We start from the raw sequence: 25,770 nt of genomic DNA on the forward strand, positions 1-25,770 counted from the left end.
CGTTTCACCGATACATAAAACTTTGTATATGCACACACACACAATACAAACGATGCGTGCCGGCGAATATGTGTGTGTGTGTGTTTATTGTATTTAAAAATTGCTTTGTTAATAATAATACGTTATCAGTAACGATAGAAATGATGTACGTGCAATATTGTAAATTGTATAAATGACGTTAAACACAAATCCGTCTCTCTATCTCTCTATACAAATCGGTTTTTACACCCGCTGGTAGAATTCTCTTTTGAAAAATTGGTTGAAATTTGAACTCTGCGCGACGCGTCTCCGATCGGAGAGGACCCCGAGTGGCACGCAGCAGCAGCAGCAGCACGAGTGGAGTACAAGGAGAGCGGTCCGCCAGTGGACTGCCGCAAACAAGGCCTCCCCAAACATACACACATTTTAGTTACATTTAACATATATGTATACATATATACGAGACGTGCCCCCTCGGCACTCTGCCGAGTGCCGAAGAGGCCCGCCTCCGACGAGACGCACCCGCCGTCGAAGCCCGCCGCGGACGAGGCGAGCTCCCACGCCGGCCGACTCTTCAAAATAAATACATACATTAGTAAAAATTATGATATATTTTGTACAATTAAATACAATTAAGTACAACTCGTAGCAAAGATATTAGTTTTAAGAGAGTAATAGTTCCTTTTTTCATTTTTTTTTTCATTAACTATTTATATAATCTATTTTTTTCATTATTTTTAATATAACACAGTATTATAAAGGTGAATGAGCGGACGAGTGTCGTCCGGGGCGTGGAGTGTGGTGCACGAATACCGACAAGTTGAGTACACGAGTAAACGACGCGGGACAAGCTGAGACTAATATCCGGTCGGAGGGACGAACCCTTCCGTATTATAGTGCCAAAAACTAACCAATCTCCGCAATATATATATATATGTATATACTTAATTCATATTAAATTTATCGAGTCTTTGCCATGTAATGCTGTTTTTTTTTATTTATTTATTATTATTAGTGTGTGCGTGAGGTGTGCCGTATCGAATCAGAGCCAGTAGATTTGGATTTGTTTCGAGACGGCACACCCGGCACGGTAAATATTTGATTATAAATTCTCACATTACATTCAACAATAGAACACGTAACAGTGCAGCGGATAATAAATAAATTAATGTGCACATCTTAATAGTTAATTGACTAGCAACTAAACAAATCTGTTGCCTGCAGATTCTTCGTAATATGAGAGGGGGAGGAAAATGAAAACCGACGGTCGGACAGAAACCGGGCGGCGTTGATGCGATTCAAACGATTCGTTTGTGTAGTTGAGGCGGCGACAGAGTGTCGCCGAGTAATGGAACATGGCACTTGACAAGCTTCGCCGTCGAGCGGGGAGACGGCACGACGGAGCCGGGATGACGACGGGTACAGGGGCAGCGGCTTCACGAGTGGGCGTTGCTGTTGACGTGCGCCGGCTTCTTCTCCTGGGGCTCCGGCGTACGCTGGCCGTCCCGACGCGGCGGCATCCTCTCGTTGATGGCGTCCAAGCCCTTGGCCTCCGCGAACGACGTGATCTTATGATTGGGCGAGAACCCTTGCAGGGCGTTCTTCAGCGACGTCTTGCCACCGGAGAGGGCGCCGAGTGGCAACGCGCCCGTCGGCGTCAAACCCTTCAACTGCAGCACCGACTCGCTCTCCTCGCGCAGCACCGAGAACACGTGAGCCATCTTGCCGATGGCGCGTATCTTATTTCTGATCACTTCCTTTCTGAGATTCGCCTCTTCCATCGCGTCGTCGCCCTCCGACATCAACTCGTCGTCCGAACATATGTTCAACACGTTGACGAGCATCTCGGTGACCTTCTCGCCGACGAACGGCAACGACCAAGTGAACACGTCCATGAAATTAGGCAACCAATACGGATGCGGGGAGCAGTTGAACTGCCGTATATTCATGACGTTGTTCTCGTACTTCAAAACGGCCGCCTTGTTATTGTACACGTCTAGATAGTTGGGGGCGGAGAAGATGGTGATGAGACTGGGAAAGCCGGTCGTCTGGCTCTTGCGATACATGCGATAGCCGGCGTCCTGAGCCTCGTGAGCGCGGATGATAGACAACAAGTTGTTCTTCTGCAGGAAGTCGCAACAGGCGGCGTAACTGTAAAAGTAAGAGCATCCCCTGACGGAGTTGTGCGAGAAGTGTTCGGAGTTTTTCTCGTTGCCAAAGTCCTCCAAGGGGTCAGACCACAGGAGGTCGCACATGGGACCGAAAGCGGGCGGCTCTTTGAACCGGTCCAGTTTGCGGATGTCGTCCAGGTTGTGGATTTCCGGGGAGAGGCCGCCGTGGACGCACAGGAACTGTTGATTCATGAGAGCGGCCAAAGGCAAACAGTCGAAGGCCTCCATACACGCGTCGTACACCCTCTCCGAGTATTTGATTTTGCACTCTTGTTTGAAGGTGAAGTACTCGGTGAGGTGCCGGCACTCGTGGTTGCCACGGAGCAGATACAGAGTGGTGGGATGGCACAGCTTGAGGGCCCACAGGTAGAGGACACACTCGATGCTGAAATAGCCCCGGTCCACGTAGTCGCCTAGGAAGAGGTATTTGGTGCAGGCGGGAGATCCACCCACTTCGAACAGCTTCATCAGGTCGTAGAACTGGCCGTGGACGTCTCCGCAGACAGTGACCGGGGCTTCGATGTCGATCATAGTCTTCTCGGAGCGCAGGAGGGCCGCCCCGTCGCGGATGATGCGAAGGGCGGCCGCCTCCTCGATCCGCCCTTCGAGCGTGAAGTGGTGTTTGAGGACTTCGGGACTGGGTTTGCCCGAGGCGTCGAACACCTCGTTGGCTGTGAGCTTGCGCGCCGGAGGGAAGGCCACGCCCTGGATCATACGCAGGGTCGTGGACGCGGTCGCCGAAGACCCACCCGAACAGCACTTCTCGGTGGCCACTTCCGGGGTGCCGCCGCCGCCGCCCCCGCCGCCCCCACTCCCACTCCCACCCCCGCCCCCGCCTCCGCCCCCGCCCGCCGCCGCAGCCGCCATCGCCCCGCGCGCTGCCCGCGGACTACTGGCGGTGCGCACGCTCTCTCTCTCTCTCCGCTCCTCACTCCTCTCTCCGCTCTGCTCACTCGTCAACTCTCGTGGCGCGTCGTCTGTCAGCCGAGCCCGAGTCGTGGAGCGCTAGCACTGTGACTGGCGCTGGCACACTAGCAGTGGCAGTGGCAGTGGCCGTGGTAGTGGCAGTAGCAGCAGCAGTCAGTCGCAGAAGAGTCGTGTGCTGGCGCTGGTAGCCGCCCGCCCCCGGCCGCGCCTTCCGCGCCGCTACCGCTACGTTAATCGATACGGCCGCGCCATGTTCGCCAAGCACACCCACTCCCACCCGCCATTCGCAATTCTACGCTCGGCATCCGCCATTCGACGCGCTCCACCTCCCTATCATCGATAGCCGTTGATAACGATTCAAATTCTAATTATTCGCTCGATTCTTTTGTTTTATTTTTTCGGCTGGTGGAAATGTAGCGCCGTGCTGAGGCCAAAATACGGTTCGGTCGTTTGAATGTGGTCGCGAAAGCTGTGACGATTTCGTTCGATGCCGTCGCCGTGATGTGCCGAGTGGAGTTTCCGAACGGTTCTTTTTCCAGGAATCACGGCATTTTGGGTCTATTCACAAAGCCAGAGTGCAATAAAAAAAGGTTCGGCGAACCTTTAACAAAGGTTCATCATAAAAATGAACAATGCACAACGAACAATAAACAAAGAACGGCACGCTTCCGGTCCGACCTCTAGCGATTACTAGTCAAATGTGAACCGGTCGCTCTAGATCGGTCACGCGTGATCACCCGTCACACTAATACTGGTCACGAGAAAATTGGTCACACCCTAAAATCGGTCAACCAGTTTTCTCGTGACCAGTATTAGTGTATGACCAGTTTTAGTGTGACGGATGATCACGTGTGACCGATCTAGAGCGACCGGTTGTCCTGTGACTGGTTCACATATGACTAGAGGTAGGACTGGAAGCGTGCTGTTTATTGTTCAATTGTTGTAAATCATTTGTAAAAAAAGGTTCGGCAAACCTTTAACAATGCATTTACAACATTTGAACAATGTACAGCCCCCCCAGGGTCCGGGCTTTACATATGACTAGTAGTCCGTTTACATTTCCGAACACTCGACTTCGTCAACTGTCCGAGTGGTTCGGTGATTACCATAGAAGTAGAATGCATAGAATCGCTCTCAGCCTCCAAAAATGTTGCTACAAAAACTCTGCGCGGCAGAGTTCGTTCATTGTTTGCTAAAATTCGTCTCTCTCTCACTTGTCTCTCTTCTGACTTTACGTCTCTCTCTTCGATGGCTCGCTTTTAGAGGATAATTTTGTTAACAATGACCATTCTATGTATTCTACTTCTATGGTGATTACTAGTCAAATGTGAACCGGTCACAAGACAACCGGTCGCTCTTGATCAGTCACACGTGATCACCCGTCACACTAAGACTGGTCACACCCTAAAACTAGTCACACCCTAAAACTGGTCACACCCTAAAACTGGTCACAGCCTAATATCGGTCACGAGAAAACTGGTTGACCGATTTTATGGTGTGACCAGATTTAGTGTGACGGGTGATCACGTGTGACCGATCTAAAGCGACCGGTTGTCCTGTGACTGATTCACACATGACTAGTAGTCCATTTACCGTCCGAGTGTCGAGTAGTAAACATTGAAAATAACCGAGTATCCGGTTATTTTTTATTTTATTTATTATATCAATTAATCGTACACACTCGCCTAATAGATTGCTCCAAAGTGGCGAGTGTGCTAAACAGATTAAGGGCGAAAACATGCAGCGATGAACGGCACACCGCGTGCATGGCTCCTCACCGTGGATGGTCTCTTACATTTCTACAAATATGGGATACATCGTTATCGATCACTATCAAGCAAGGATAAATACAAGCGTATAATTTGACCGAAAAAGGTCCAAAGGGGCGGGGCGTGCCGGTCTTTCCATGAATGGCCGGCACATTCTATATGTTTAAAACTATCTAAACATATAGAAAAAATGTAAACATATAAAAAAAACCAAAAAATCACACTGAACCAAGCAAGACATGCTTACCACTAGTCCATGTTATATTTGACTATTGTTTTTTAATTTACTTTATTTTACAAAGATATATACCAGAAAGACCCAACAGGTAGACTCCAATGCGCCTTCATAGATAATTAATTACAAACATTGCAGTTTTTTGTATTTATTACTGTAAATCGCTGTATTTCGAGAAACTGAAGAACACGAAATTAACAATTAATTAATTAAAGAATTAATCCATAGAAATGTAGCGGCTCTACGACATGGTCGAGTTTCGGTCACCATCCTGCGAGCTGGGACCAACTCGGGCATGTTGCTCGCCACTGGGGCCGTCGACACCGATAAAATTACTTACAATGTTTTCCGTATCTAGTTCCCATATAGCCACCTGTGGTGGCTATATGGGAACTGTTGTTGTTTGGGAATATTGTTGGTGTCGACGGCCCCACTTATCTACTTCCTTCCCAACCATCATAATAAACAGTCGTTTGTACAACACCCGTTTGTCGTTTCATTCTCCTTACGCCCCCATAGTAGTGGAGTAACTAGAAAAATTGGGCCTGTATAAAAAAAAATACTAAAGGCTCTTTAAAACTTTGATCGATTGTTTCGACGCTTTCTTCAAGTTTTGTTTTCTTCAAGTTTCTTCAAATTAGTCAAGTTTTGGAATTATTATTATTAAATACTTATTATTAATACGTGTTCCTAGCGTTTCTGAAAGAAAACTAGAGATTCACATACACAAATGAAACGAAAATATTTTACTAACCATTGCTTTTTTTATCATCATTACTGTACCATAATAGAAAACTATCAAATTTGGCGTATAATCTTTTAACTAGTGCTTCCTATTAATCATATGAATATTTTTTTACATATTGTACATAAATTAAATTCAGATTTTTGTGACAGCGGATAGGATGATTTTTGCCAATTTGATGAAGGAACCGTTTCAACAATGAAATCAGATAAATTGGCAAACTCTGATAAGAAACGATTGACTTGGAGTCACAAATATTCAAGTCTGGCCAGCAGTATTAAAGATTAGCATGGGATTGAACCTGGTAACCTCTCGGTGCTAACCATAAACGCAACCACCGAGCCATGCTGGTGGCCACCGCCAAGCCATAACGCAATCAACGAGCCATAATGTGTTCAATACAAATCATTTTCTATTTATCAATTTCTATTGTCAACCTTTTTTTACATACCTCCTTTACGTTTCACTTACGTTTACACTTCAGGAAAAAGTTTTCCTCTTATCCGATCGTTTTCATACTTTGCCATATTGCTCATTTTGGTCATCAATATAAGTAAATGGAGCCTCCGCCATTACGATGGTGCAAATATATCGTGTAATTTTGATCTAGCTTTGTAGGACAATAGTAATTGACAATAGTCAACCATCTTTCCTGGGAAATGGAAACGCCACCGCCGATTTCTACACATTTGCAATCATTAAATATCTACCGCACTAGGCGACAGTGCGCTGCAGCGACACAGCGCAGCAGAGTTGATACAAAAGGCAACTTCGACGCGGAGTGTCGCGCCACTCCTAGTACGTTCTATCTCATACAATTTCATACAAACAATATTTGTCCGCGCTGCGTCGCTGCAGTGCAGTACTGGCTAGTGCGGTCTAAGCTTTAGGTCGACATATTTCTATGGAAGGGCCTATCTATACATTATATATCGATTGTTGCCATTATTAAATGTTTTGGAGTACAAAAAAATCCTTTGATTTTAGTGGAGCTTAAATTTTGGTGTCACAATGTGGTAGAGCTTGGCGTCATCGTCGACATTTCCAACCTATTGTAGCGAGCACGTTGGCTTTCGGCAGCTCGTTTCTTATAGAGACTATCTTGTTCCTCAGAGTATTTGGACCGATTCAACACGAATTTATTTGAATGGGATGAATGATCGATAATTTATTTTACTTTATTGCTTTTTTGCAAGACCTCTGTGACGCATTGCGGTAACCTGTAAGATCACGGCGGTCATTAATTTTTATTGTTATTTTTGTAATTTTTTTTTACATACATATATGTATTCGATGCCGTCGCAATGGTATGTCATCATTTTCATACTAAAAATAATTAGGCACAAAATCTCTTCTAATATGTGAATACCCTTTGGGTTCCACCACGAAAACACGTTTTTCATGGTATACATACAATTTGGTAACTTTCCTATATTTGAGTTCCATGTGTACTATGTTCAAGTGTGCTTCATTGTTTACTTATGAAATTTAGTTTGTTTTAATTTCCTTTTATAAAATAGAAAGTTATTATTGTAGCATATCTTTGGATACAATCACACTTACATATTACGCAATGACTTCAGAAAACTGGACACCACGCCAGTAATAGAGCAGGTTAGATTGTAGGTAACATTTACAAACATGTAATATAAATAATATATTCACATGTTACATATGCACTTGTACAATTTGCATACTGCTACATTATTCGCGTCTTTATTTGAAGCCGAACTGTGTAGGTTTTGAAGAAATGTATAATCTATAAATAAAAGAACCAATTCTCAAGCACGTGTGTGACAATAATTAAAATTCATTTATATTCAAGGTAGCAAAGTGGTTGGATTTTAGCTATTGTAAATTCAAGCTTATGAAATCGAAGAAACAAATAGTGTGAATGAAAAGTATCGTTAATTTTCTTCTGTGTTCAAAAAATAAACATAAAAATACAACAAAGTGAAAAATGCAAAAATCCACTACTAACCGAATTTTGAAAATGTAAAATAAATATTCGTCAATTTTTTTCTGAAGCTGTTAACACTCGAATCTAGAATGCTGAAAAGATATGTCGCGAGTTTCCACCGAACGATTTAAACACGTGCCAATCGGATCGTTCAATTTTAGAACAACGACATCTTCTTCTCAATTATTTACCAAAATCAATTATAGATATGTCGCATTGGCAAGTTGCCAAAGTTTTTGCACATTCGTTTATTTTTCTCGTTCCTCCGCATATCCAAGGATTTCTTTAATCTTTTCGAATAAATTAAAATGTATTGTTGGCATTCGCCCACGCATCTTTGAAAATAATATTTTTCGTGTTAAATGATGATAAATTATAAACGTAAACACAAAGTAGTCATTAAAAATGATGTAAATTCGTAAAGTGTAACATTTTATTTAACAAAAGATTTTTAATAATTAAAATTTCACACTTGATTATTTTAGAATGATAGGATCAGTATATTTAGTATGAAATAAATCTGTGTATTTATTTTCTTTAAATGAATTTGATTAAATTTAGAGATCATAGCCAGGCTATCGAAAGATAATCAACTTACTTTACAAATAAGGACAACATCTAACGATGTATTTATTGAAATGTGTAGCTCACATAAAAGAACAAGAGCTAGTGAAGACTTCGAATTGCTAATATCTGTATCATATGGCTAGATGAAACGATAGGTGGAGGAAAGAAGTACTCGAATGGTACTCAAAAAATTGAAAAAGGACACGAGAAAAATCGAAAGTGGGGTTGGTTGATAATGTAAAGAAAATGGGTGGAGTAGGAGATAAATGAATGTTGTTATACCAAAGATGAATGGAAAAGCATGCTAGAGAAACGGTAATTGGATTATTAGTCACATTGCGGTAGTCACAAAGACAGTTTTTGCCATTAAAATCGCGAATACGCAATATTTGGCACTCAAGTTCTCGTTAGTATGATGGACTTTTCGGCTGCCAGATGTTCCGTTATAGAGATTTTAGTGATTTTGTGACCAGTAATCACCGAACCAGAGAAACTTTAATTTAATAGTGGGTGGTGGATGGTTACAAATGAAGGGATGAGGTAAGTAATTTCGTTAAACGGATTATTCCACAAAAAGCGATCTCGCGCAAGTTACTAAAATTTCGATCACGGAACATCTAGCACTCAATCAGATGTTCCGTGATCGAGATTTTAGTGATGTGGGTGAAATCACTTTTTGCGGAATAATCACCAAACCGTAATTTCAAATAATGTGAGATAAAAAATAAAATTATTCAGTTGTCAAATTTCAAAGACATTGAAATATAAAAAATGATTGATAATTTAGTCATGTCTTTATGTAGACTTTATTATGTAGTGCAGATAAATTATAAATTAGAAAGTACACAATATTAAAATCGGTTTAGATTAGTAAATGGATTATTGCGCAAATTGCGATGGCGCTCACGACAATTCGGAAGCTTTCGATTGATCAAGTGTTTGGGTGCCAGATGTTCCGTGATAGAGATTTTAGTGACGTGCGTGAAATCGCTTTTTGCGGAATAATCACCAAACCATTTTGATTGTGTCAATAAAAATTGAAAAAAAGAAAAAAAATGTTTGTACTTGAATACTATGTGGTTTCAAATTAGTTTTGTAGCGTTAATTAGTAGTTATTTTCTTATTATAAAAAATACTGCAGTAAAAGCTTTTAGCTTTGATAAATTTGAGCTAATTTTATTGCAATTGATCCGATTACGGGAGTTGTTGGTTTTAATGTATATATAAACAATAGATTCGCGAAGAATTTTAACGGTTCGCTGATTACTACTCAAATGTGAACCGGTCACAGGACAACAGGTCGCTCTAGATCGGTCACAAGTGATCAACCGTCACACTAAAACTGGTCACACCCTAAAATCGGTCAAACAGTTTTCTCGTGACCGATTTTAGGGTATGACGGGTGATCACGTGTGACCGATCTAGAGCGACCGGTTGTCCTGTGACTGGTTCACTTATGACTAATAGTCCGTTTACCAATTTAAACAATTGTGCAAAAGAGTGTAGTAAATTTTGGTTTAGACCAAAATATGACACTAGTGTCACCGGCCGAATTATACTGTGTTTAGACCGCATTAGACGTGACGTGCGGAATCGTGCGGCCTCAACATGACGCTCACTCAAAAGGTTCCTTCAATTTATGTTTTTAAGCTTAAAAACGCATTCAATTTAGTTTAAATTTACATATAATTCAATTAATTAACTAGTGAAAACGAATTTTATGCAAAAAATGACATCTTTCCTCATTTTATTATTGTTGTGATAGATCCTTCAATATTTAAAATAAATATAATTTAACCGTATTAACAGTCCCAATCTTATTACACATTATACTTTCCTATAAAATATGTTACTAAATGCATTTTATGTGAACAATGAATCGGCATTCCATAACAAAATTGACTTTTGCATATTCATCGTTTATGAGCAATGAATTTTTAATAGTATCCCATTTTAGTAGTTTGGAAATAATCTGTATTTATTAAATATTGGATATTAATGAATCAGCATTTCAATACTTATTAATATTATTTTCTGTTGTTAATGATGTATTTTTATTCAACATTATAAGATGGATGTGGACGTCACAAAAGGGGATGGATTTCGAACTTATTATATTACAAAAATTGAAGAATTACAACTGATTGTGGCAGACAAATCTCAAAATTTACGCCGTCTCCAAGCACAAAGAAATGAGCTGAATGCTAAAGGTACATATAATACATATGTATATTTCTCCATCTTTATTCCTTTGCATATAATTGATAATGAATTTATTTCCAGTTCGTATGTTACGTGAGGAGCTTCAACTATTACAAGAGCAAGGCTCTTATGTTGGAGAAGTAGTCAAACCTATGGACAAGAAAAAGGTATTAGTTAAAGTGCATCCCGAAGGAAAATTCGTTGTGGATTTAGATAAAAATATAGACATAAATGATGTTACGGCTAACTGCAGAGTAGCTCTTCGAAATGAAAGTTACACGTTGCATAAAATTCTACCAAACAAAGTAAGTTTCATCTGAATGTATTCATTCTATGACTTGGAATTTGGGTTAATTGCAATGTATTTCATTTTAGGTGGATCCTCTTGTTTCCCTTATGATGGTTGAAAAAGTTCCAGATTCAACGTACGAAATGGTCGGAGGGCTTGATAAACAAATTAAAGAGATCAAAGAAGTCATTGAACTTCCCGTCAAACATCCCGAACTCTTTGATGCGCTCGGTATAGCTCAACCGAAGGGTGTACTTCTTTATGGACCACCCGGAACAGGTAAAATAAACATAAATTAAAATTTAATTGAAGTTTGGATAAACAATGACTATGTATTTTATTACAATAGGAAAAACCTTACTCGCCCGAGCCGTCGCCCATCACACAGAGTGCACATTTATACGCGTTTCTGGATCTGAACTTGTACAGAAGTTCATCGGTGAAGGTAGCAGAATGGTTCGAGAACTTTTCGTCATGGCTAGGTATACTAAATACTGATTTTAAACATATAATTAGTTTGATAAATTCTTTATCGACATCATATCATTACAGAGAACACGCTCCTTCCATCATTTTCATGGACGAAATCGATTCCATTGGCTCATCTCGTATAGAATCTGGCAGTGGAGGTGATTCTGAAGTACAGCGTACTATGTTGGAACTCTTGAATCAACTCGACGGGTTCGAGGCTACTAAAAATATTAAGGTTATTTTCTATCCTTATCATGATTTGAATATATGGAAGAATTGGTGTTGAATTTGTTTTGCTTTCCCAGGTTATTATGGCTACTAATCGCATAGACATCCTCGACCCTGCCCTTTTGAGACCTGGTCGTATCGATCGTAAAATTGAATTCCCGCCACCTAACGAAGAAGCTCGTCTCGACATCTTGAAGATTCACTCACGTAAAATGAATTTAACCCGTGGGATAAACCTGCGTAAGATTGCCGAACTCATGCCTGGAGCTTCCGGTGCTGAAGTCAAGGTATTATTTCCTAGTACTTTTATTTACTTGTTTTGATTTCGGTTTTTTAATAATTTTTGTATTATTTTAGGGCGTGTGCACCGAGGCTGGTATGTATGCACTCAGGGAAAGGAGAGTCCACGTTACCCAAGAAGATTTTGAAATGGCCGTTGCTAAAGTTATGCAGAAAGACTCTGAGAAGAACATGTCTATCAAAAAACTGTGGAAGTAATCGAGCGTTGTATTCTTATTTTTACTTTATAGAAATATTATCGTTAATGTGTGCATTTTCAATTTGAAATAAACAATTTTTTCGTATCAATAATGTTTCGCTTCTATATCATGTAATGTACATATGCAAATCCAATAAAGACATATATGGACAAATTCGATGTAACAAATTTTTGCTACATAAACATACATTTTTACAATGTGGACAGGTAAATAATCAACAAATTCGAGATACTAGAAACTAAAATTTGCGAGAAACGGGGATAGGTTGCCAATTTTGATGGAACCGTTTCAACAATGAAATCAGATAAATTGGCAAACTCTGATAGGAAACAATCAACCCGAAGTCACACATATCCAAGGTCTGGTTAACAGCACCGAGCCAGGATTGACCCCTCTGTCAAAGCATTATACGCTAACCACTGAGATATGTTGCTGGTTAATATTGTAACGTGGGAACACTGGAGAGAGTATCCGATGTCTAAGTGCATTCGGGGGTGAACAATAGAGACCCCCAGCTTAACGGGACTCTGTAAGTGCCTGCTAGAATTCTCAGAACCGGGACGAGTATGCGTGACTCGCCACGATAGACCTACGTGTCTACACAATAAACACATTTATAGATCGGGGAAGCTGTGATGGGCAACTTGTCCTTTATAAGGAGGTGCACACAGTAGAGCAGATTATTCTGGAGTGAGCGCTAGATCCGTGTGGACCTCCTGAATTGTTTAATAAATGCTGTGGATTTGGATACTGCACCCTACTACACAACAATACATATATGTATATGTACTAGGATGATGGACTTGGATTTTGGAAGTAGTTGGAACAAAAAGCTGAGATAAATATATTATGTTAACAATAGATTATCATGGAGAAGAACATCGAATAATGGTTCAGAAGAGTAACTTCATGGTAAAAACTTAAGATTGTCATAAAACTAGAAAACAAAAAAAATAACAAGAAGGTTGAAATATGATGAAAAAATAATAACAGGAGTAGAGGTAACAATTATTTATTTTATATTCAAAAAAGATTGTATTTACATGGATACATTTCTATGTTCCGTATTGAAACATGGTAAGCAATAAATTTGGTTGGCCATCACAACCGCCACAGTATGTTACAACCTTTTACGTTCGATTTGTAACACCTGATACAATAACGGCGAACCTTTCGTACTTATCCCTCTTTTTTTAAAAGTTCATGACGTGCTCTCCTTTGGATTGGTGTTGATGTTGATGGTTGATTAGAAACTACGCAGCTGGTATGATATAATGCTAATTGTTTTTGAAATTCCACAATAGTAATGTTTTTTAATAACTTCTTTATATATCACTCTGGCATTCACCACTTCCGTATTCAAAAGTAGTTCCATTGCTAGTTTCCTGTACCACTTTACCGTTTTCTGTAAAGAACTACAGTATGATGTCAATTGGTCAGATAGATCTACAGCTGCTTTTCCTTGATTGTACTCATGTACGATTCTTGGTTTTTCCACTCTATTTCCCCTCCTGTTCCTTATTGTGACATAGTCATTATTATGTTTTGTGGATAACACAAGGACATCACGCGAATCTCTCCATTTTAGAACTGTCACTCCTTTTCTGTTTAGCTGCAATTTCTCCTCGTTTTAATTTCTGGTTGGTGACTTCTTTTGGAATTCCTCGTCGACTTGTGCGTAGAGTACCCACTAAATGGGTATTTTCGGCCAGTAATTTGTTTGCTAGGTCTAAACTAGTGTACCAATTATCAGTACAGACCGTATGTTCCTTATCTAAAATCGGGCGAGAAAGACTCATCACCATAGAAGTAGAATGCATAGAATCGCTCTCAGCCTCCAAAAATGTTGCTACAAAAACTGCGCGGCAGAGTTTGTTCATTGTTTGCTAAACTTCGTCTCTCTCTTCGATGGCTCGCTTTTAGATGGTACTTTTGTTAACAATGACCATTCTATGCATTCTACTTCTATGCTCATCACAATATGTGTAGGCACTGACCCCGTTATATTAAAAAATTTTCCACAATATACTTGGAGACTGTAGGTGTTTCCAGAGGCAGTGCACAATTTAAAAATTTTTATTCCATATCTGCGGCGCTTTTGTTTCATGTATTGTCGAAACGAAATTCTTCCTTTGAAAGGAATCATACTTTCATCGACAGACATTTTCTGCAGGATCATATAATTTATTAAAATTATCGTTCAGTCCGTTAATAATATTACGCACTTTGGCTAGGCGATCGTCTTTATCAGCAGTGGAGTTGTCAGTGAAATGTAGCATTTGCAATAAAATTTCGAAACGGTTTCTGCTCATTACTGATTTGGGAAAAGTTTGTCTAAATGCTATATCTGTACTCCAATATAACGGGATGCTGGGGAGTTTGACGAGCCCCATCCAGATAATGAGGCCAAAAAATCTTTTCATTTCATTGATGTTTGTGGATGACCATGCATGTAGGCGAGAAAATGTTCCCAGAATCTTGCCTTGCAGAACTTGAACGGCGTACCGATTAGTTTCTATTGAAATCGATTTGAACATATCATCCGTTATAAAAAGTTGAAAAAAGTCACTGGACTCTCCTTGAGGTAACTTCTCTGCAATTACACATTTCACGCCAGATAAACTCACAAAAGGCCTCACAGTAGCTGTCGCACCCGCAGGATTGAACCATTCATCAGAAGAAACACTTGTAACACCACTTGGAACAATATCAGCTACATCTGATTCACTTTCACTTGTTTCTTCTGGTAATAATTGCCGACGTCGAACAATATCCTAGTAAATGAACCATCTTCACTTTCAGATAATTCTTCAATCGACAAATCATCTGATAAACTTCTTGCCATATTTATATGGGATAAAACTGAAAATAAAATTGTAAAAATTATAAATTGAATGAGATAATATAATTACATGTGTGTAAAAATACAAACCTGATCTAGGGCTCAAATTCAAAATATATCTCCTAATGCTATACGTAACAAGCTGATGATAAAGTATAATGCATACATATTTTGAAACGCATCTCTTTATATTGTTTACTTATTTATTGCACACTAAAAAAACAGCTGTAAAAGGAATTATTTTGGACCAATTACAATTTTATAAGTTCCCGATTGGATTGTATTTGAAAAATGGTAACGCCTTTTGGTTCCTGGGCGTGAACATTACATTACCTGGAATTATTATGAAACCAGGAAACAAATAGCTTGCATGACTTTGTATAGAATAAAAGGATTTCATTGTCTAAATACAAATTCGTCACGTCTACCATATATCTAACTTTTATTGCTTTTTGCATAAAAGAGTTTTGAAGAAAGCTATTTTATGAAAAAATAAGGGATGATTTATAGTGTGATCGAGTAAATACCATAGATGTAGAATAACCTAGATATGCCTAAACATACTAATTTCGTTGGAGATCTTGTCGCCACTAACTGAGGGGTGCGGGGGGTTTAACTAGCGGGGAAGTGGTGAAAAAAAAAAGTCGACACAGCAGTCGGCAGTGGTCAGCAACCAGTTTATGTACATATGTACATGCACTGAAGTTTTATTTTATTTATAACTCTATTTTATTGGATACTCTGCCTGTAAACCAAACTAATAGCCATATTAAGAAAAAAATATTTAGCTATACACACTATATTAAACTACAAATGTACATATGTTACTATAATAAAACCATCATTAACTATTACAATATTTAAACATTAGTAACTTCCACAAGGATCAATTTTAAAACTGACACTTTAATATTTAGTTCATAGTTTGTAGTTTTAAACTTAATGTCGATTTCTGAATTTCCTTCAGTGCCAACAAGATATACGCGTGCATTTAGGGACACCTGTGGCAGAGGTTGTCGACCGCTGTTCTATCACTGCATATAACACTACATACATCGCGCCGATATTTCATTATATGTTAAAATACTACTATAATTGAAGACATTATATATTAATTCTTACTTATGATATGTGATGCCATCCGCCTTTTTATGTTTTCTTTAGTAATTGTGACACAATTTCACTGAATACGTTGGCATTTTCAAAAAATGTCAATCAACCTTCCAACTTAGAAGCTAACTAGCTACTGAGAGAGTGTGCATGCACCAACAGGGTGATCGGCTTAGAGCGTCAGGGCGTATCTATGTATTCTATATATATGACTGTCCTAGAAAGTTTTTATTGCCTTTTTTATTTTGAAGAAAGGATTGACATAAAATACATTTATACAAGCTGAGATGAGACACTCAATAGAGTTGATTTATGATGGTCACCCAAAGAAGTTCTCATTTTTTTTTATTCTGTCGGAATTTTGTTATGTAATGAGTAAAATAAATCTTTTTACATATTTAGAAATTTATTATTTTGTAATTGTCTGCTTTGCTCGTTATTGCTGCCACCGCCCTTCTCGGAAGGGATGCATACAAAGAATCGAGATATCGGCCACAATCTCATTGTCCCAAACTTGTCAAACTATTTTTTTGAGCTCTTCAATGCTCACTGGCTTTTTTTGTAATCTGCTACTTGATTACAGCCTAGCCCACCGATTTTGAATGGGGTTGAGGTCAGAGGTGTTTCCTGACCGGAAAAATGAAAACTATGAGATGGCGAGAATATGCTCAAAAAAGTACTCTATCACGCCGTGGAGGTCACCGTTGACCGGCAATCCAAAAAAGGGTTATACAAGGGTATAAAAAAATCACAAATATTTATTAAGCCCTTATTAGGATGTATATACATATATAGTATACAACTAAAATTTTCTAATTGCGCAGAGATATTTTTAACAAAAATAAGGTGGCACGAAACGTGTTAATTAAAACTACAAATAAGAATATAAAACACGTCCATGTTTATTTGACTCATTTATACGTAAATAATAAAGAAAAATTTAACATTATATATATATTAAGTTTTTTACTCTCCATAAGAAAAATTAATTGAGAGCTGAAAAAAATAAAACATTCCCAATTCAAAAAAACTAATTATATCTACATTCCTTGGATTCATTTAACAACCAACGTAGACATGAGTTACGCAAAATAAAAATGGAAAAGTTGTCAAAAATAGTTGGTTCGTCATTTTTTTGCGATACAAGACTGCTAAAATACATTAGCCGTGGGTTGTACTGTCTTCGACGAAATCTCTAGCTTCTTCTTTAGTGACACACTCAACGTGGGAGACCTTGTTTCTGAATTTGACGCCGTAAAATTTGTGGGCATGCTCCAAAAGTTCAGGTCTGAAAGTGGTCGTGATGAATTGGGCCGACGTACTCAGTTCATGGATCATGTTAGCTATTGCTTTTCGATGTTGCGCATCCAAAGCCTGAAAACGTTATACATACATTATTACATTCCAGTTGATAATGTAATAACGATTCAATATGTATTATAAAGTATACCTGATCGATTTCATCGAATAAGTAGAATGGAGCTGGGTCACATTTTTGAATTGCGAAGATGAGCGCTAACGCTACAAGAGATTTCTGTCCACCCGATAGCTGGTTCATTTCTCTCATTTCTGCGTCTCCGCCGGTGAAAGAAACCTTGATACCCACACCTATGAACTGTTCAGCGTTCGCATGCTGAAAGTAATAATAAAATAAACCAGTCAGATATTGAATTATAGGATAAGATTTTAAACGTTTATGTAAGCTATACAAACTTCTGGTCTTATTTCGACTCCATCTTCATTGGCAGTTCTCATGATGAGGCTACCTCTACCGGTCGGAACGAGTTTTTTGAATACGTCAGTGAAGTTTTTGCTCACTTGTTTGAAAGTCAATTGGATGGCTTCAAGTTTCCTATGTTCCAAAGTTTCAATGAGCTCGCGAATTTTTTCACCACTGAAAAGAAGATTAAAATCAATTTATTTCATATTATTAAATAAAATACATACTTTCATAACGCAAAGAGATTTTTACCCAACGTCCAATTCTTCTTTCCTCTTATACAGTTTTTCTTTCTGCTCAGAAAAGCTTAAGAATTGATCCAAAGCTTTTTTATTCACATGATTATATTTTTTCAGATGTTGGTTCGCCTTTTCTAATTCTTTGAATAGCTGTTGATAATGAAATAAAATTTTACATATTAATAATGTGCAATGGTCATTCATCATCATTGTTAGAATTTAAAAATTTCTTCTGGGTCCTACTAGCATTCTTTTTAAATATACGAGACATCCTTCAGAATTAAATAATTCATTATTCTTAGTTATTAGACTATGAAATACCTGTTTCAAAGAAAATCTCTGATATTTTGCTTGCAAATCAGGAGCATTGGGCAAAGTTCCAAGAGCGGCTATCTTTTCCTGTGATTCTCTAATTTTTTCTTGAATAAGAACTTCTTTAGATGCCATCTTTTCTACATTCTTAGCATCTTCTTCCATTTTATCTTGCTCTTCTTTTTCCTATGAAATAAATTAAAAATGATAAATTTGCCAAGATATCGATGTAATTTGTCTTTTTTGTTGTTGTTTTGAATTACCTTGTTCCTCCAAACTTCCAATTCTGTCTTGAGTTGCTTTTCTTTTTTTACAGTATCTTGAACTTTTTTATCCATGTCTTCCAAATCCTTTGAAATAGTTTTAATTCTCTTTTCTGTTGCAATTACGTCAGCTTTACTATTTGACAAACGCCTTTTACGATCTTCCACAGATATTTCTTGCAATGCTTGAACTAATTCATCTTTACGCCTGTTCATTATAACAATTTAATTAATAATCAATCAATTAAATTAAAAAAAAAAAAAAGATTCTTAATAAAATACCGTATTAGATTGTTAGTCAACAAATTTTCTAATTTGTTTTTAGTAGCTTCCAAATTCATCCTAGCACTGAAAGCCTCCTTGTTTTCCTTATTTAATCTACGAATAGCATCATTTAACTCATCTACTTTTCCTTGGTCAGCCATAGACAATTGTTCCATAAGTTCCTATATAAATAAAAATATTATTAAACCTATAAAACAATATGTATCTAACAAACAGCAAAATGTGAGTATACTTGATGCAATTCTGATTCCAATCCTTCTTTTGTTGCCTGCATAGCTTCGAGACTCGATCGGCATTGTGTGAGCGACTTTTCTTTTGGATTTCTGAATCTTTCAATCGAAGAAAGTTCTTCTTTCATAAGACGAATATCAGCCTTGACTTTATCGAAAATATCTCTGAAAAAGATTATGCATGACAATGTCAAATGCTTTTAACGTATAAATACATACAACGAAATATTTTTGGTATGGCACTCACTTTGCTTTACCCTGCTTGGTTTCAGTTTTTTGCATTTCAGACACAATCTGATTGATGTTGGACTCAGTTTTGTGCAACTCTTTTCGTAGTTTATCTAACTCGTCCTCAGACGTTTTTATTTGTTCCATTAATTCAGATCTTGTTTTTTGCATTTCAAGTCTTGATCGAGATTGATTGAAATAACCTCCAGTCAACGAACCTTTAGACGACACCTGAAAATATAGACAATAGCAATAATAACATAAAATATTATCCTTATAAACTGACTTATTGAATCTATGCAATCATTTTACCTGATCTCCTTCTAAGGTTACACAATCCAAATGGAATTGTTTTCCAAGTTCAGTGGCGCATTCTAAATTTCGGCATATAAGCGTTTTTCCAAAGATATATTTCATTGCTTTAGCGTATTTTGCATCATATTTTAGCTTGTTTACCATAGCTATAGCATTCTGAAATGAAATTAAGACATTTATACACAAGTTCTATTTCAAAAATGTCCCAAATATGATATTTGTATTAAGTATGATTACATTATCTTGCGGGTAAACCATATCCCTAACTTGAAGTCTGTTCAAAGGCATGAAAGTAACTTCGCCGGGAAGATTTTGCTTGTTCATTTCTTTCAGAATTTTTGTACCTACTACATCAGATTCTACAATATGATGAAATAGTCTGTTACCTGCCGTAACCTGAAAAAGTATTACAATATAAATTTAAGGATTCATAAAATATTTAAATTCATATTAATTTTAATAATTAGAACTCACTTCTACTGCTGTGTAAATAGTTTTTTCACAACTGAAATTCTCAATAACAGGACCATAATAAGCTTTAGCAATTTTGGCCCACTCTCCACCCCTTTCTTCAAATGTATCCAGAACTTTCCGTACACTGTCACGACCATTTAAAATTGGCTTTCCAGCCATGGACCGCAATGCCTGGTCAGCTTTTGCCAAATCTTCTTTTAGTGACGACAAATTTTGAGTCATTGTTGTTTCTTTGCGCCACAACTCACTTAAAATGATAATATTCATTATACAGAAAGAACCTCAATTAAAATACACTATCATATGTATGTACTTACTTTCGTGAACTCTGGGCTTGATCCTTCGTCTTTTTACATTCATAATATTGTTTATTATGTTCGTTGATTGCTTCTCTTTGTCGTTCCATATCAGCTGTGGTTTCTGTCAATCGTTTCTCCAACTCTGACAATTTTAGAGCATCTCTTTTCAAGTCATCTCGCAGTTTAACTTCATGATCTTTTTTGTCTTTTAATTGTTTGTTCAATGATCTGAAATGGGTAAGGATATAATTAGTAGCAAGTGTCTCTGAGAACATATCTGAACTCAGAATATGCATATCTTTCAAATTTAGTTATCAAAACTACTTAAAAAAAACTCACTTAAGTTCATTTTCAATCCATTTATCACGGTCCTGCTTAGAGGTAAATTGAGTACCACGTCCTTGTTTGGCATACAATTCCTGTCTTTTCTGTTCGTTCAACGCAAGAGTTCTAGTACACTCTTCTTCCCTTTTCTTCATTTCATCATATTTAGGCTTTAGTGCTTCTAATTCCTTTTCTTTTTCTGCAATGGTGCATCTCAATTTTTCCAATTCAAGTTCAGCTCTTTCCTATAAATATTAAAACAATGAACAACTATACTTTTATTTAAAATATAAATAAAAAGTGAAGGTATTGATTAAACTGATACATACCTTAGATTTATTGTCACCATCAACATCATCAGTTAAATCTTTAATAGTGAGATCAAGTTTAGTTTTTTCTCTGAGTAATTGCTGATGTTCCAACGAAAGTAAGTCACGCTGTTCCCGAGCAGCAACTACTTCTTTGCGAGCGTCTTTAAGACGTCGACTCGAATCACGTACACCATCTTGCGCTTCACGTAATCTTTCAGCAAAGCGTTGTTGATCACGGCCAGTACGTTGTCGTTCCAGCTACACAATATAAGCATTGACGATTGCAAAAAATTGCGTGAGATACACTACCGTCCATATGTTTAAGACCAAAGTGTTTTTGGAGCATATTTTACACAATTTTGGACCAATTTAAAAAATATAAACTCAGTTATGTTAAAAAAATACGCATTTATAAATAAGATTCTGGTTTGTCTGTCCAATTCGTCCCACAATTGGGTTTAAATCGGGGGATTGAGGGGGCCAGTTCATGATTTTTAAATTATTTTTTTCTTCTTCTTGTCGTAAGAAGTCCATGCATAGCTTTGATTTATGTTTTGGGTCATTATCTTGTTGGAATATAAAATCATGCCCACATAAGTTCCAGCCGCACGGCAAAACTTGTTCTTTTAAAATTTTCAAATACCCTTCTTTTTTTAAAATTCCATCAATTTAAATTCCCAACTCCAGCTCTTGAGAAACATCCACATATCATTATGGATCCACCACCATGCTTGATTGTTGGCAGCACACAATCTGGCATCATTTTTTCTTGGGGAGTGCGCCGGACATAAACTCGTCTTTTCGAACCGAACAATTCAAACTTCGATTCATCGGACCAAATCACTTTTGACCAATCTTCAATTGACCAATTACGATGCTAAAGAGCTCAAGCTAGTATTTTCGCTTTATTATTTCTTCTTAATAATGGTTTTCTTACTGCTATGCGCCCTCCAAGCTTCGCTTCCATCAGCCGACGTTTAACCGTGGTGACCGATACTTTTTTGAAGGCTGTCTTTTCTATCTCAGAGGCGATTTCTGGTGCCGTTATCCTTCTATTTCGCTTGTTCAATAATATAATTTGTTGATCCAATGCTTGTGTTGTGATTTTGGGACGCCCTGATTTTGATAAATCCATAACGTTGTTAGAATTTTGGAATTTTTTTATCGTCTGTTGTACTGCAGTCTTCGAAATATTCAGATTTTCGGCGATATATCGTTGGGTTTTTTGCTGTTTGTAAAGAGCAATAATGGCTCCTCGAGTTTCTATGGTGAGATTTTTATTTTTTCCCATATTTCTTCAAAAATTTTTGTCCACTTTATGTATTATAAATTTTTCGCTAATACGACTTCTAAGTCTGACTGATCAGATTAAACTGAACCAAATTCATTTAGGGTTTATTATTTTGAACTGTTTCGATGTCATATCAGCAGGATAAAATAACAAAAAAAGTTCGTAACAAAAACTGCGTATAGTAGAGGTGTCGAATTGCAACATGTGTCGATTCGTCACGCGGTGTCTTTGAGCCCATTTTGAACTCTTATATAAAAAAAACAACAAACCAATGGGATAATCCTGCTTTTTTTGCTCAAATTAAATCCAAGGGTGTAGGGAAAAAAATGATACCCATTTCTTTTAACTATTTTACGCTAAATTATTTTAATGGACATTAAAATAATTTAGCTTACTTATATTGTGAACAGAAATCGAGTTATAGGTTTGGTCTTAAGCATATGGACGGTAGTGTACATGAAATAGATGATTTTTGAACATACTTCCTCAAGTTTTCTTTTATTATCTTGCATTTCAGTTTCGTGAATTATAAATTCCAAAACACGTCTCGATCTATCCCAACGCTGGTATTCTTTGAGCTCTTCCTTTTCCTCTTCCAATGTTTTCAAACGATCTTCAATTGTACGTAGAAATTCGTTGATTTTTTCAACCTACAAATAATTGAATGAGTTTTTCATATTCTTACATTTTATTGTTTGTTAAATAACTTATAATTTACCTTTCCGACAGTTTCACGGAGAATAGAAGTCGATTCTTCTCTTCTTTCATCGTAAACTCGTGTACCAGCAACTTCTCGGAGAAGTTTCAGCCTATGCGAATCGGGTGCTGTAGCCATTTGATTAATCTAAAAGTAAAAATAAATAAAATTAAATAAAGAAATAAGTAATGAATATAATTCAATACAGCAATAATTTTTTAATTGCATACCTTTCCCTGTTTTACAATATAATACGGATTGGAGTTAGATAATCCAGCACTTTCAAGTAAATTGAGAACTTCAGTTCTGGGCACAACTTTTTTATTGAGGAAAAATTGATCCTTTTTTGATCCGATAACTCGTCTCAAATAAATTTCTTCACGGTCAATCTAAAACAAACATATTTCATATAAAATGTCTACAAAATTTCGAGTCCGTTGAGTGCATATTTATAGTACATTTACTTACAGGCACTCTGTTGTCTGAATTGTCGAATATGATTTCAACATATGCCGTGATAATTCTAGGACCAGTCCCTTCGTGAAGCAACGCCAAACGTTGCTCTGGACGAAGATGTGAGAATTCATCGCTGAGCACAAACTGTATCGCTGTAAGTTAAAATTATGAACAATCAATTTTGCTATTGTACATGTGATATTAATAAAAAGTAGAACTCGGAAGTTACTTTACCATAAAAGAAGTTACTCTTGCCAGAGCCATTTCTGCCGACGACTACATTGTGCCGTTTGTCAAATGGCTCTACTACAATTTGCTCACGATAACTTTTGAAGCCTTGGATGATAACCTGAAAAATATAATTGAATTTGGTAATGAGGAAATCTGAGGTTTTTGACCAAACTATTTGATACCACCATAGATATATAATACACATAGATGGGCCCTGACTTGTGATTTTTGTCGGAGATCTTGTCGTCACTAACTGAGAGGTGCGGGGGGTTTAACTAGCGGGGAAGTTGGGAAAAAAAAGGTTTTTTCCCTACGACGCAGCGGTCGGCGTTTTTTTCACTTCCCCGCTAGTTAAACCCCCCGCAGCCCCCAGTTAGTGACGACAAGATCTCCGCAATCGACCTTTCCTACTTAGAACCTAACTACCTACTGAGAGATAGTGTGCATGCGCCAAAAGGGAGACCAGTATAAAGCGTGAGGGCGGATCTATGTATTATACATCTATGGATACCAAACATAAAAATGGAATTTCAAATTCGAAATGGTCAACTTGATAAATTCTTATGAAGAATCCAGTTTACTAAAAATCGCAAACATGAAACTATTCTTTGAATAATATTCAAGTAATGTTCATCCTACTCCTACTCCTACATCCGACATCACAAATTAGTTCGGCAGAAAGCAAACTATCGATTCCGATTTGTTGACGAGCTTTGTCACAAATCTCGCTCGAAAACGCGAATTCTATCAACCAGAATATCATACCTGACTAATAGAAATTACATTTCTTTCTTCCTACGCCAAGTTAATATGAATGAGTACTATCACTAATAATATTTCCCCTGACTGCCATAACACTAACACGAGCTGGGGCTGATTAATTGACCGAGGGTCAAATTTGAAGAAACTAAAGGTAGCCCTGGGCAAGCAACTAGTCGTAACATCCTCATTTACCTACTGGTGAAACGTCAAAGTGCAAATGGTGGTTCGAAGAAGTGGGACGTTGGGAGGGGGGGGGGCGTTTATAGTAGGGGTATGGGGAGGGGAGGTTCATTTACCTGCTTGATATGCATCCTGCCGGCGACGGGCGAGCCCTTTACAAGATTTCCCGCTCAAATTTCGGTATTTTGGAAGCCCGAGTGACGACCGGCCGCGCCAATAACAACTCGACGCCGCAGTGCTGCCAACCCACATTGCCTGTGCTCATTAAATAGCTGTCAACATACTAAATGACATGCACAGCCAGTAACCATTGTATTTTTATATGGCGTGTATTTAATTGATCAGTAAATTATTCAGCTTTTGATCAACAAAAATAACTTAATTGTCAGTAAATATTTCTAAATTATCAGTGAGTATTCCAAATGATCAGTACGCTGTGATCAGTTGTCATATACTCAGTTATTAAACTAAATGATCAGTTATTAAAGTAAATAATCATTTATTAAACCAAAATGATCGGATAATAAAATGAAACAGTCGATAATTATTGTAAGATGATCAGTAATATCATTTAAAAGTGATCATTTCATTTTGACAGATTCTTATACTGTCCATTTTTTTTACTTATACTGACATTTAATAATATAATACTGACCATTTTGTAATAAAATACTGGCCGAAAACTGATATATGTATATATACATACCGAAATTGATTAAAATACTAACCATTTCATTTGTTGCCTATAAAAATTGGTAGGAGAAACACTACAATCATTAAGCATACGACATTCGTTGATCAGTTAGTAGAAATAGGATTTATTATCATTTTGGTTTAATAAATGATTATTTAGTTTAAAAATAAATTTATATTGGATAATATAAGTGTATCCAATTATTTTTAATTATTTATTATTTGTATAATCTTAAGAAAAAAACGCCGCAGGTGGAATTTTTTTTTCAAAATTAAAAAAAAATGCTTAAGTAATAGCTAGGTACAAAAAACGTATAACTAAAGCATTGAATTGATGCTGAAATTCCAGATGCAAGATTTGAAAACAAAACTAAAATATTAGAATTATTATAACTTGAAAGTTCCAAACGAATTCTGTTTCTTGTATCTGTCTCAATTTTTTTTCTTCAATTATGTTTTCTAACT

At 37.4% G+C, this 25,770-nt stretch overlaps 3 protein-coding genes across 3 annotated transcripts; 1 reads left to right on the forward strand and 2 right to left on the reverse strand.

Moving 5' to 3' along the window:
- Window positions 1-579: 579 nt before the first annotated feature.
- On the reverse strand, window positions 580-3,292 carry LOC143917435 (serine/threonine-protein phosphatase 2B catalytic subunit 3-like). Its single transcript, XM_077438985.1, has one exon. The coding sequence runs from the start codon at window positions 3,015-3,017 to the stop codon at window positions 1,416-1,418; it is 1,602 nt and encodes a 533-aa protein (XP_077295111.1). The 5' UTR covers window positions 3,018-3,292; the 3' UTR covers window positions 580-1,415.
- A 6,469-nt stretch (window positions 3,293-9,761) lies between these two features.
- Window positions 9,762-12,127, forward strand: Rpt6 (26S proteasome regulatory subunit Rpt6). The gene is made up of 8 exons (XM_077438986.1): window positions 9,762-9,979; window positions 10,425-10,563; window positions 10,637-10,860; window positions 10,931-11,123; window positions 11,194-11,326; window positions 11,397-11,550; window positions 11,621-11,830; window positions 11,901-12,127. Exons 1-8 carry the CDS (start codon window positions 9,962-9,964, stop codon window positions 12,039-12,041), a joined length of 1,212 nt encoding a protein of 403 aa, XP_077295112.1. The 5' UTR covers window positions 9,762-9,961; the 3' UTR covers window positions 12,042-12,127.
- Window positions 12,128-15,082: 2,955 nt separating this feature from the next.
- Window positions 15,083-24,897, reverse strand: SMC3 (structural maintenance of chromosomes 3). Its single transcript, XM_077438861.1, has 21 exons — window positions 24,729-24,897; window positions 23,674-23,788; window positions 23,452-23,591; window positions 23,214-23,372; window positions 23,005-23,130; window positions 22,769-22,936; window positions 21,014-21,253; window positions 20,700-20,929; window positions 20,379-20,588; window positions 20,062-20,308; window positions 19,825-19,983; window positions 19,585-19,743; window positions 19,292-19,503; window positions 19,047-19,209; window positions 18,812-18,975; window positions 18,530-18,737; window positions 18,276-18,452; window positions 17,968-18,104; window positions 17,709-17,889; window positions 17,446-17,628; window positions 15,083-17,369 (listed from the first exon to the last, which is right to left on the reverse strand). The coding sequence occupies exons 1-21, from the start codon at window positions 24,741-24,743 to the stop codon at window positions 17,157-17,159; spliced, it is 3,606 nt and encodes a 1,201-aa protein (XP_077294987.1). The 5' UTR covers window positions 24,744-24,897; the 3' UTR covers window positions 15,083-17,156.
- Between the last annotated feature and the right edge of the window lie 873 nt (window positions 24,898-25,770).

The sequence above is a fragment of the Arctopsyche grandis genome, chromosome 9 (assembly GCF_051622035.1).
Source record: "Arctopsyche grandis isolate Sample6627 chromosome 9, ASM5162203v2, whole genome shotgun sequence".
Lineage (NCBI taxonomy): Eukaryota > Metazoa > Arthropoda > Insecta > Trichoptera > Hydropsychidae > Arctopsyche > Arctopsyche grandis.

Bases quoted from the DNA above. Each gene is read 5' to 3' on its own strand.
- LOC143917435 (XM_077438985.1), bottom strand. From the start codon at position 3,017: ATGGCGGCTGCGGCGGCGGGCGGGGGCGGAGGCGGGGGCGGGGGTGGG.
- Rpt6 (XM_077438986.1), top strand. The intron at 11,124-11,193 runs GTAAAATAAACA...TTATTACAATAG, and splicing joins TTATGGACCACCCGGAACAG to GAAAAACCTTACTCGCCCGA. The intron at 11,551-11,620 runs GTTATTTTCTAT...TTGCTTTCCCAG, and splicing joins AGGCTACTAAAAATATTAAG to GTTATTATGGCTACTAATCG.
- SMC3 (XM_077438861.1), bottom strand. The intron at 19,504-19,584 runs GTAAAATGATTG...CTATATTTTCAG, and splicing joins TAACCTTAGAAGGAGATCAG to GTGTCGTCTAAAGGTTCGTT. The intron at 19,210-19,291 runs GTGAGTGCCATA...AATCTTTTTCAG, and splicing joins ACCAAGCAGGGTAAAGCAAA to AGATATTTTCGATAAAGTCA.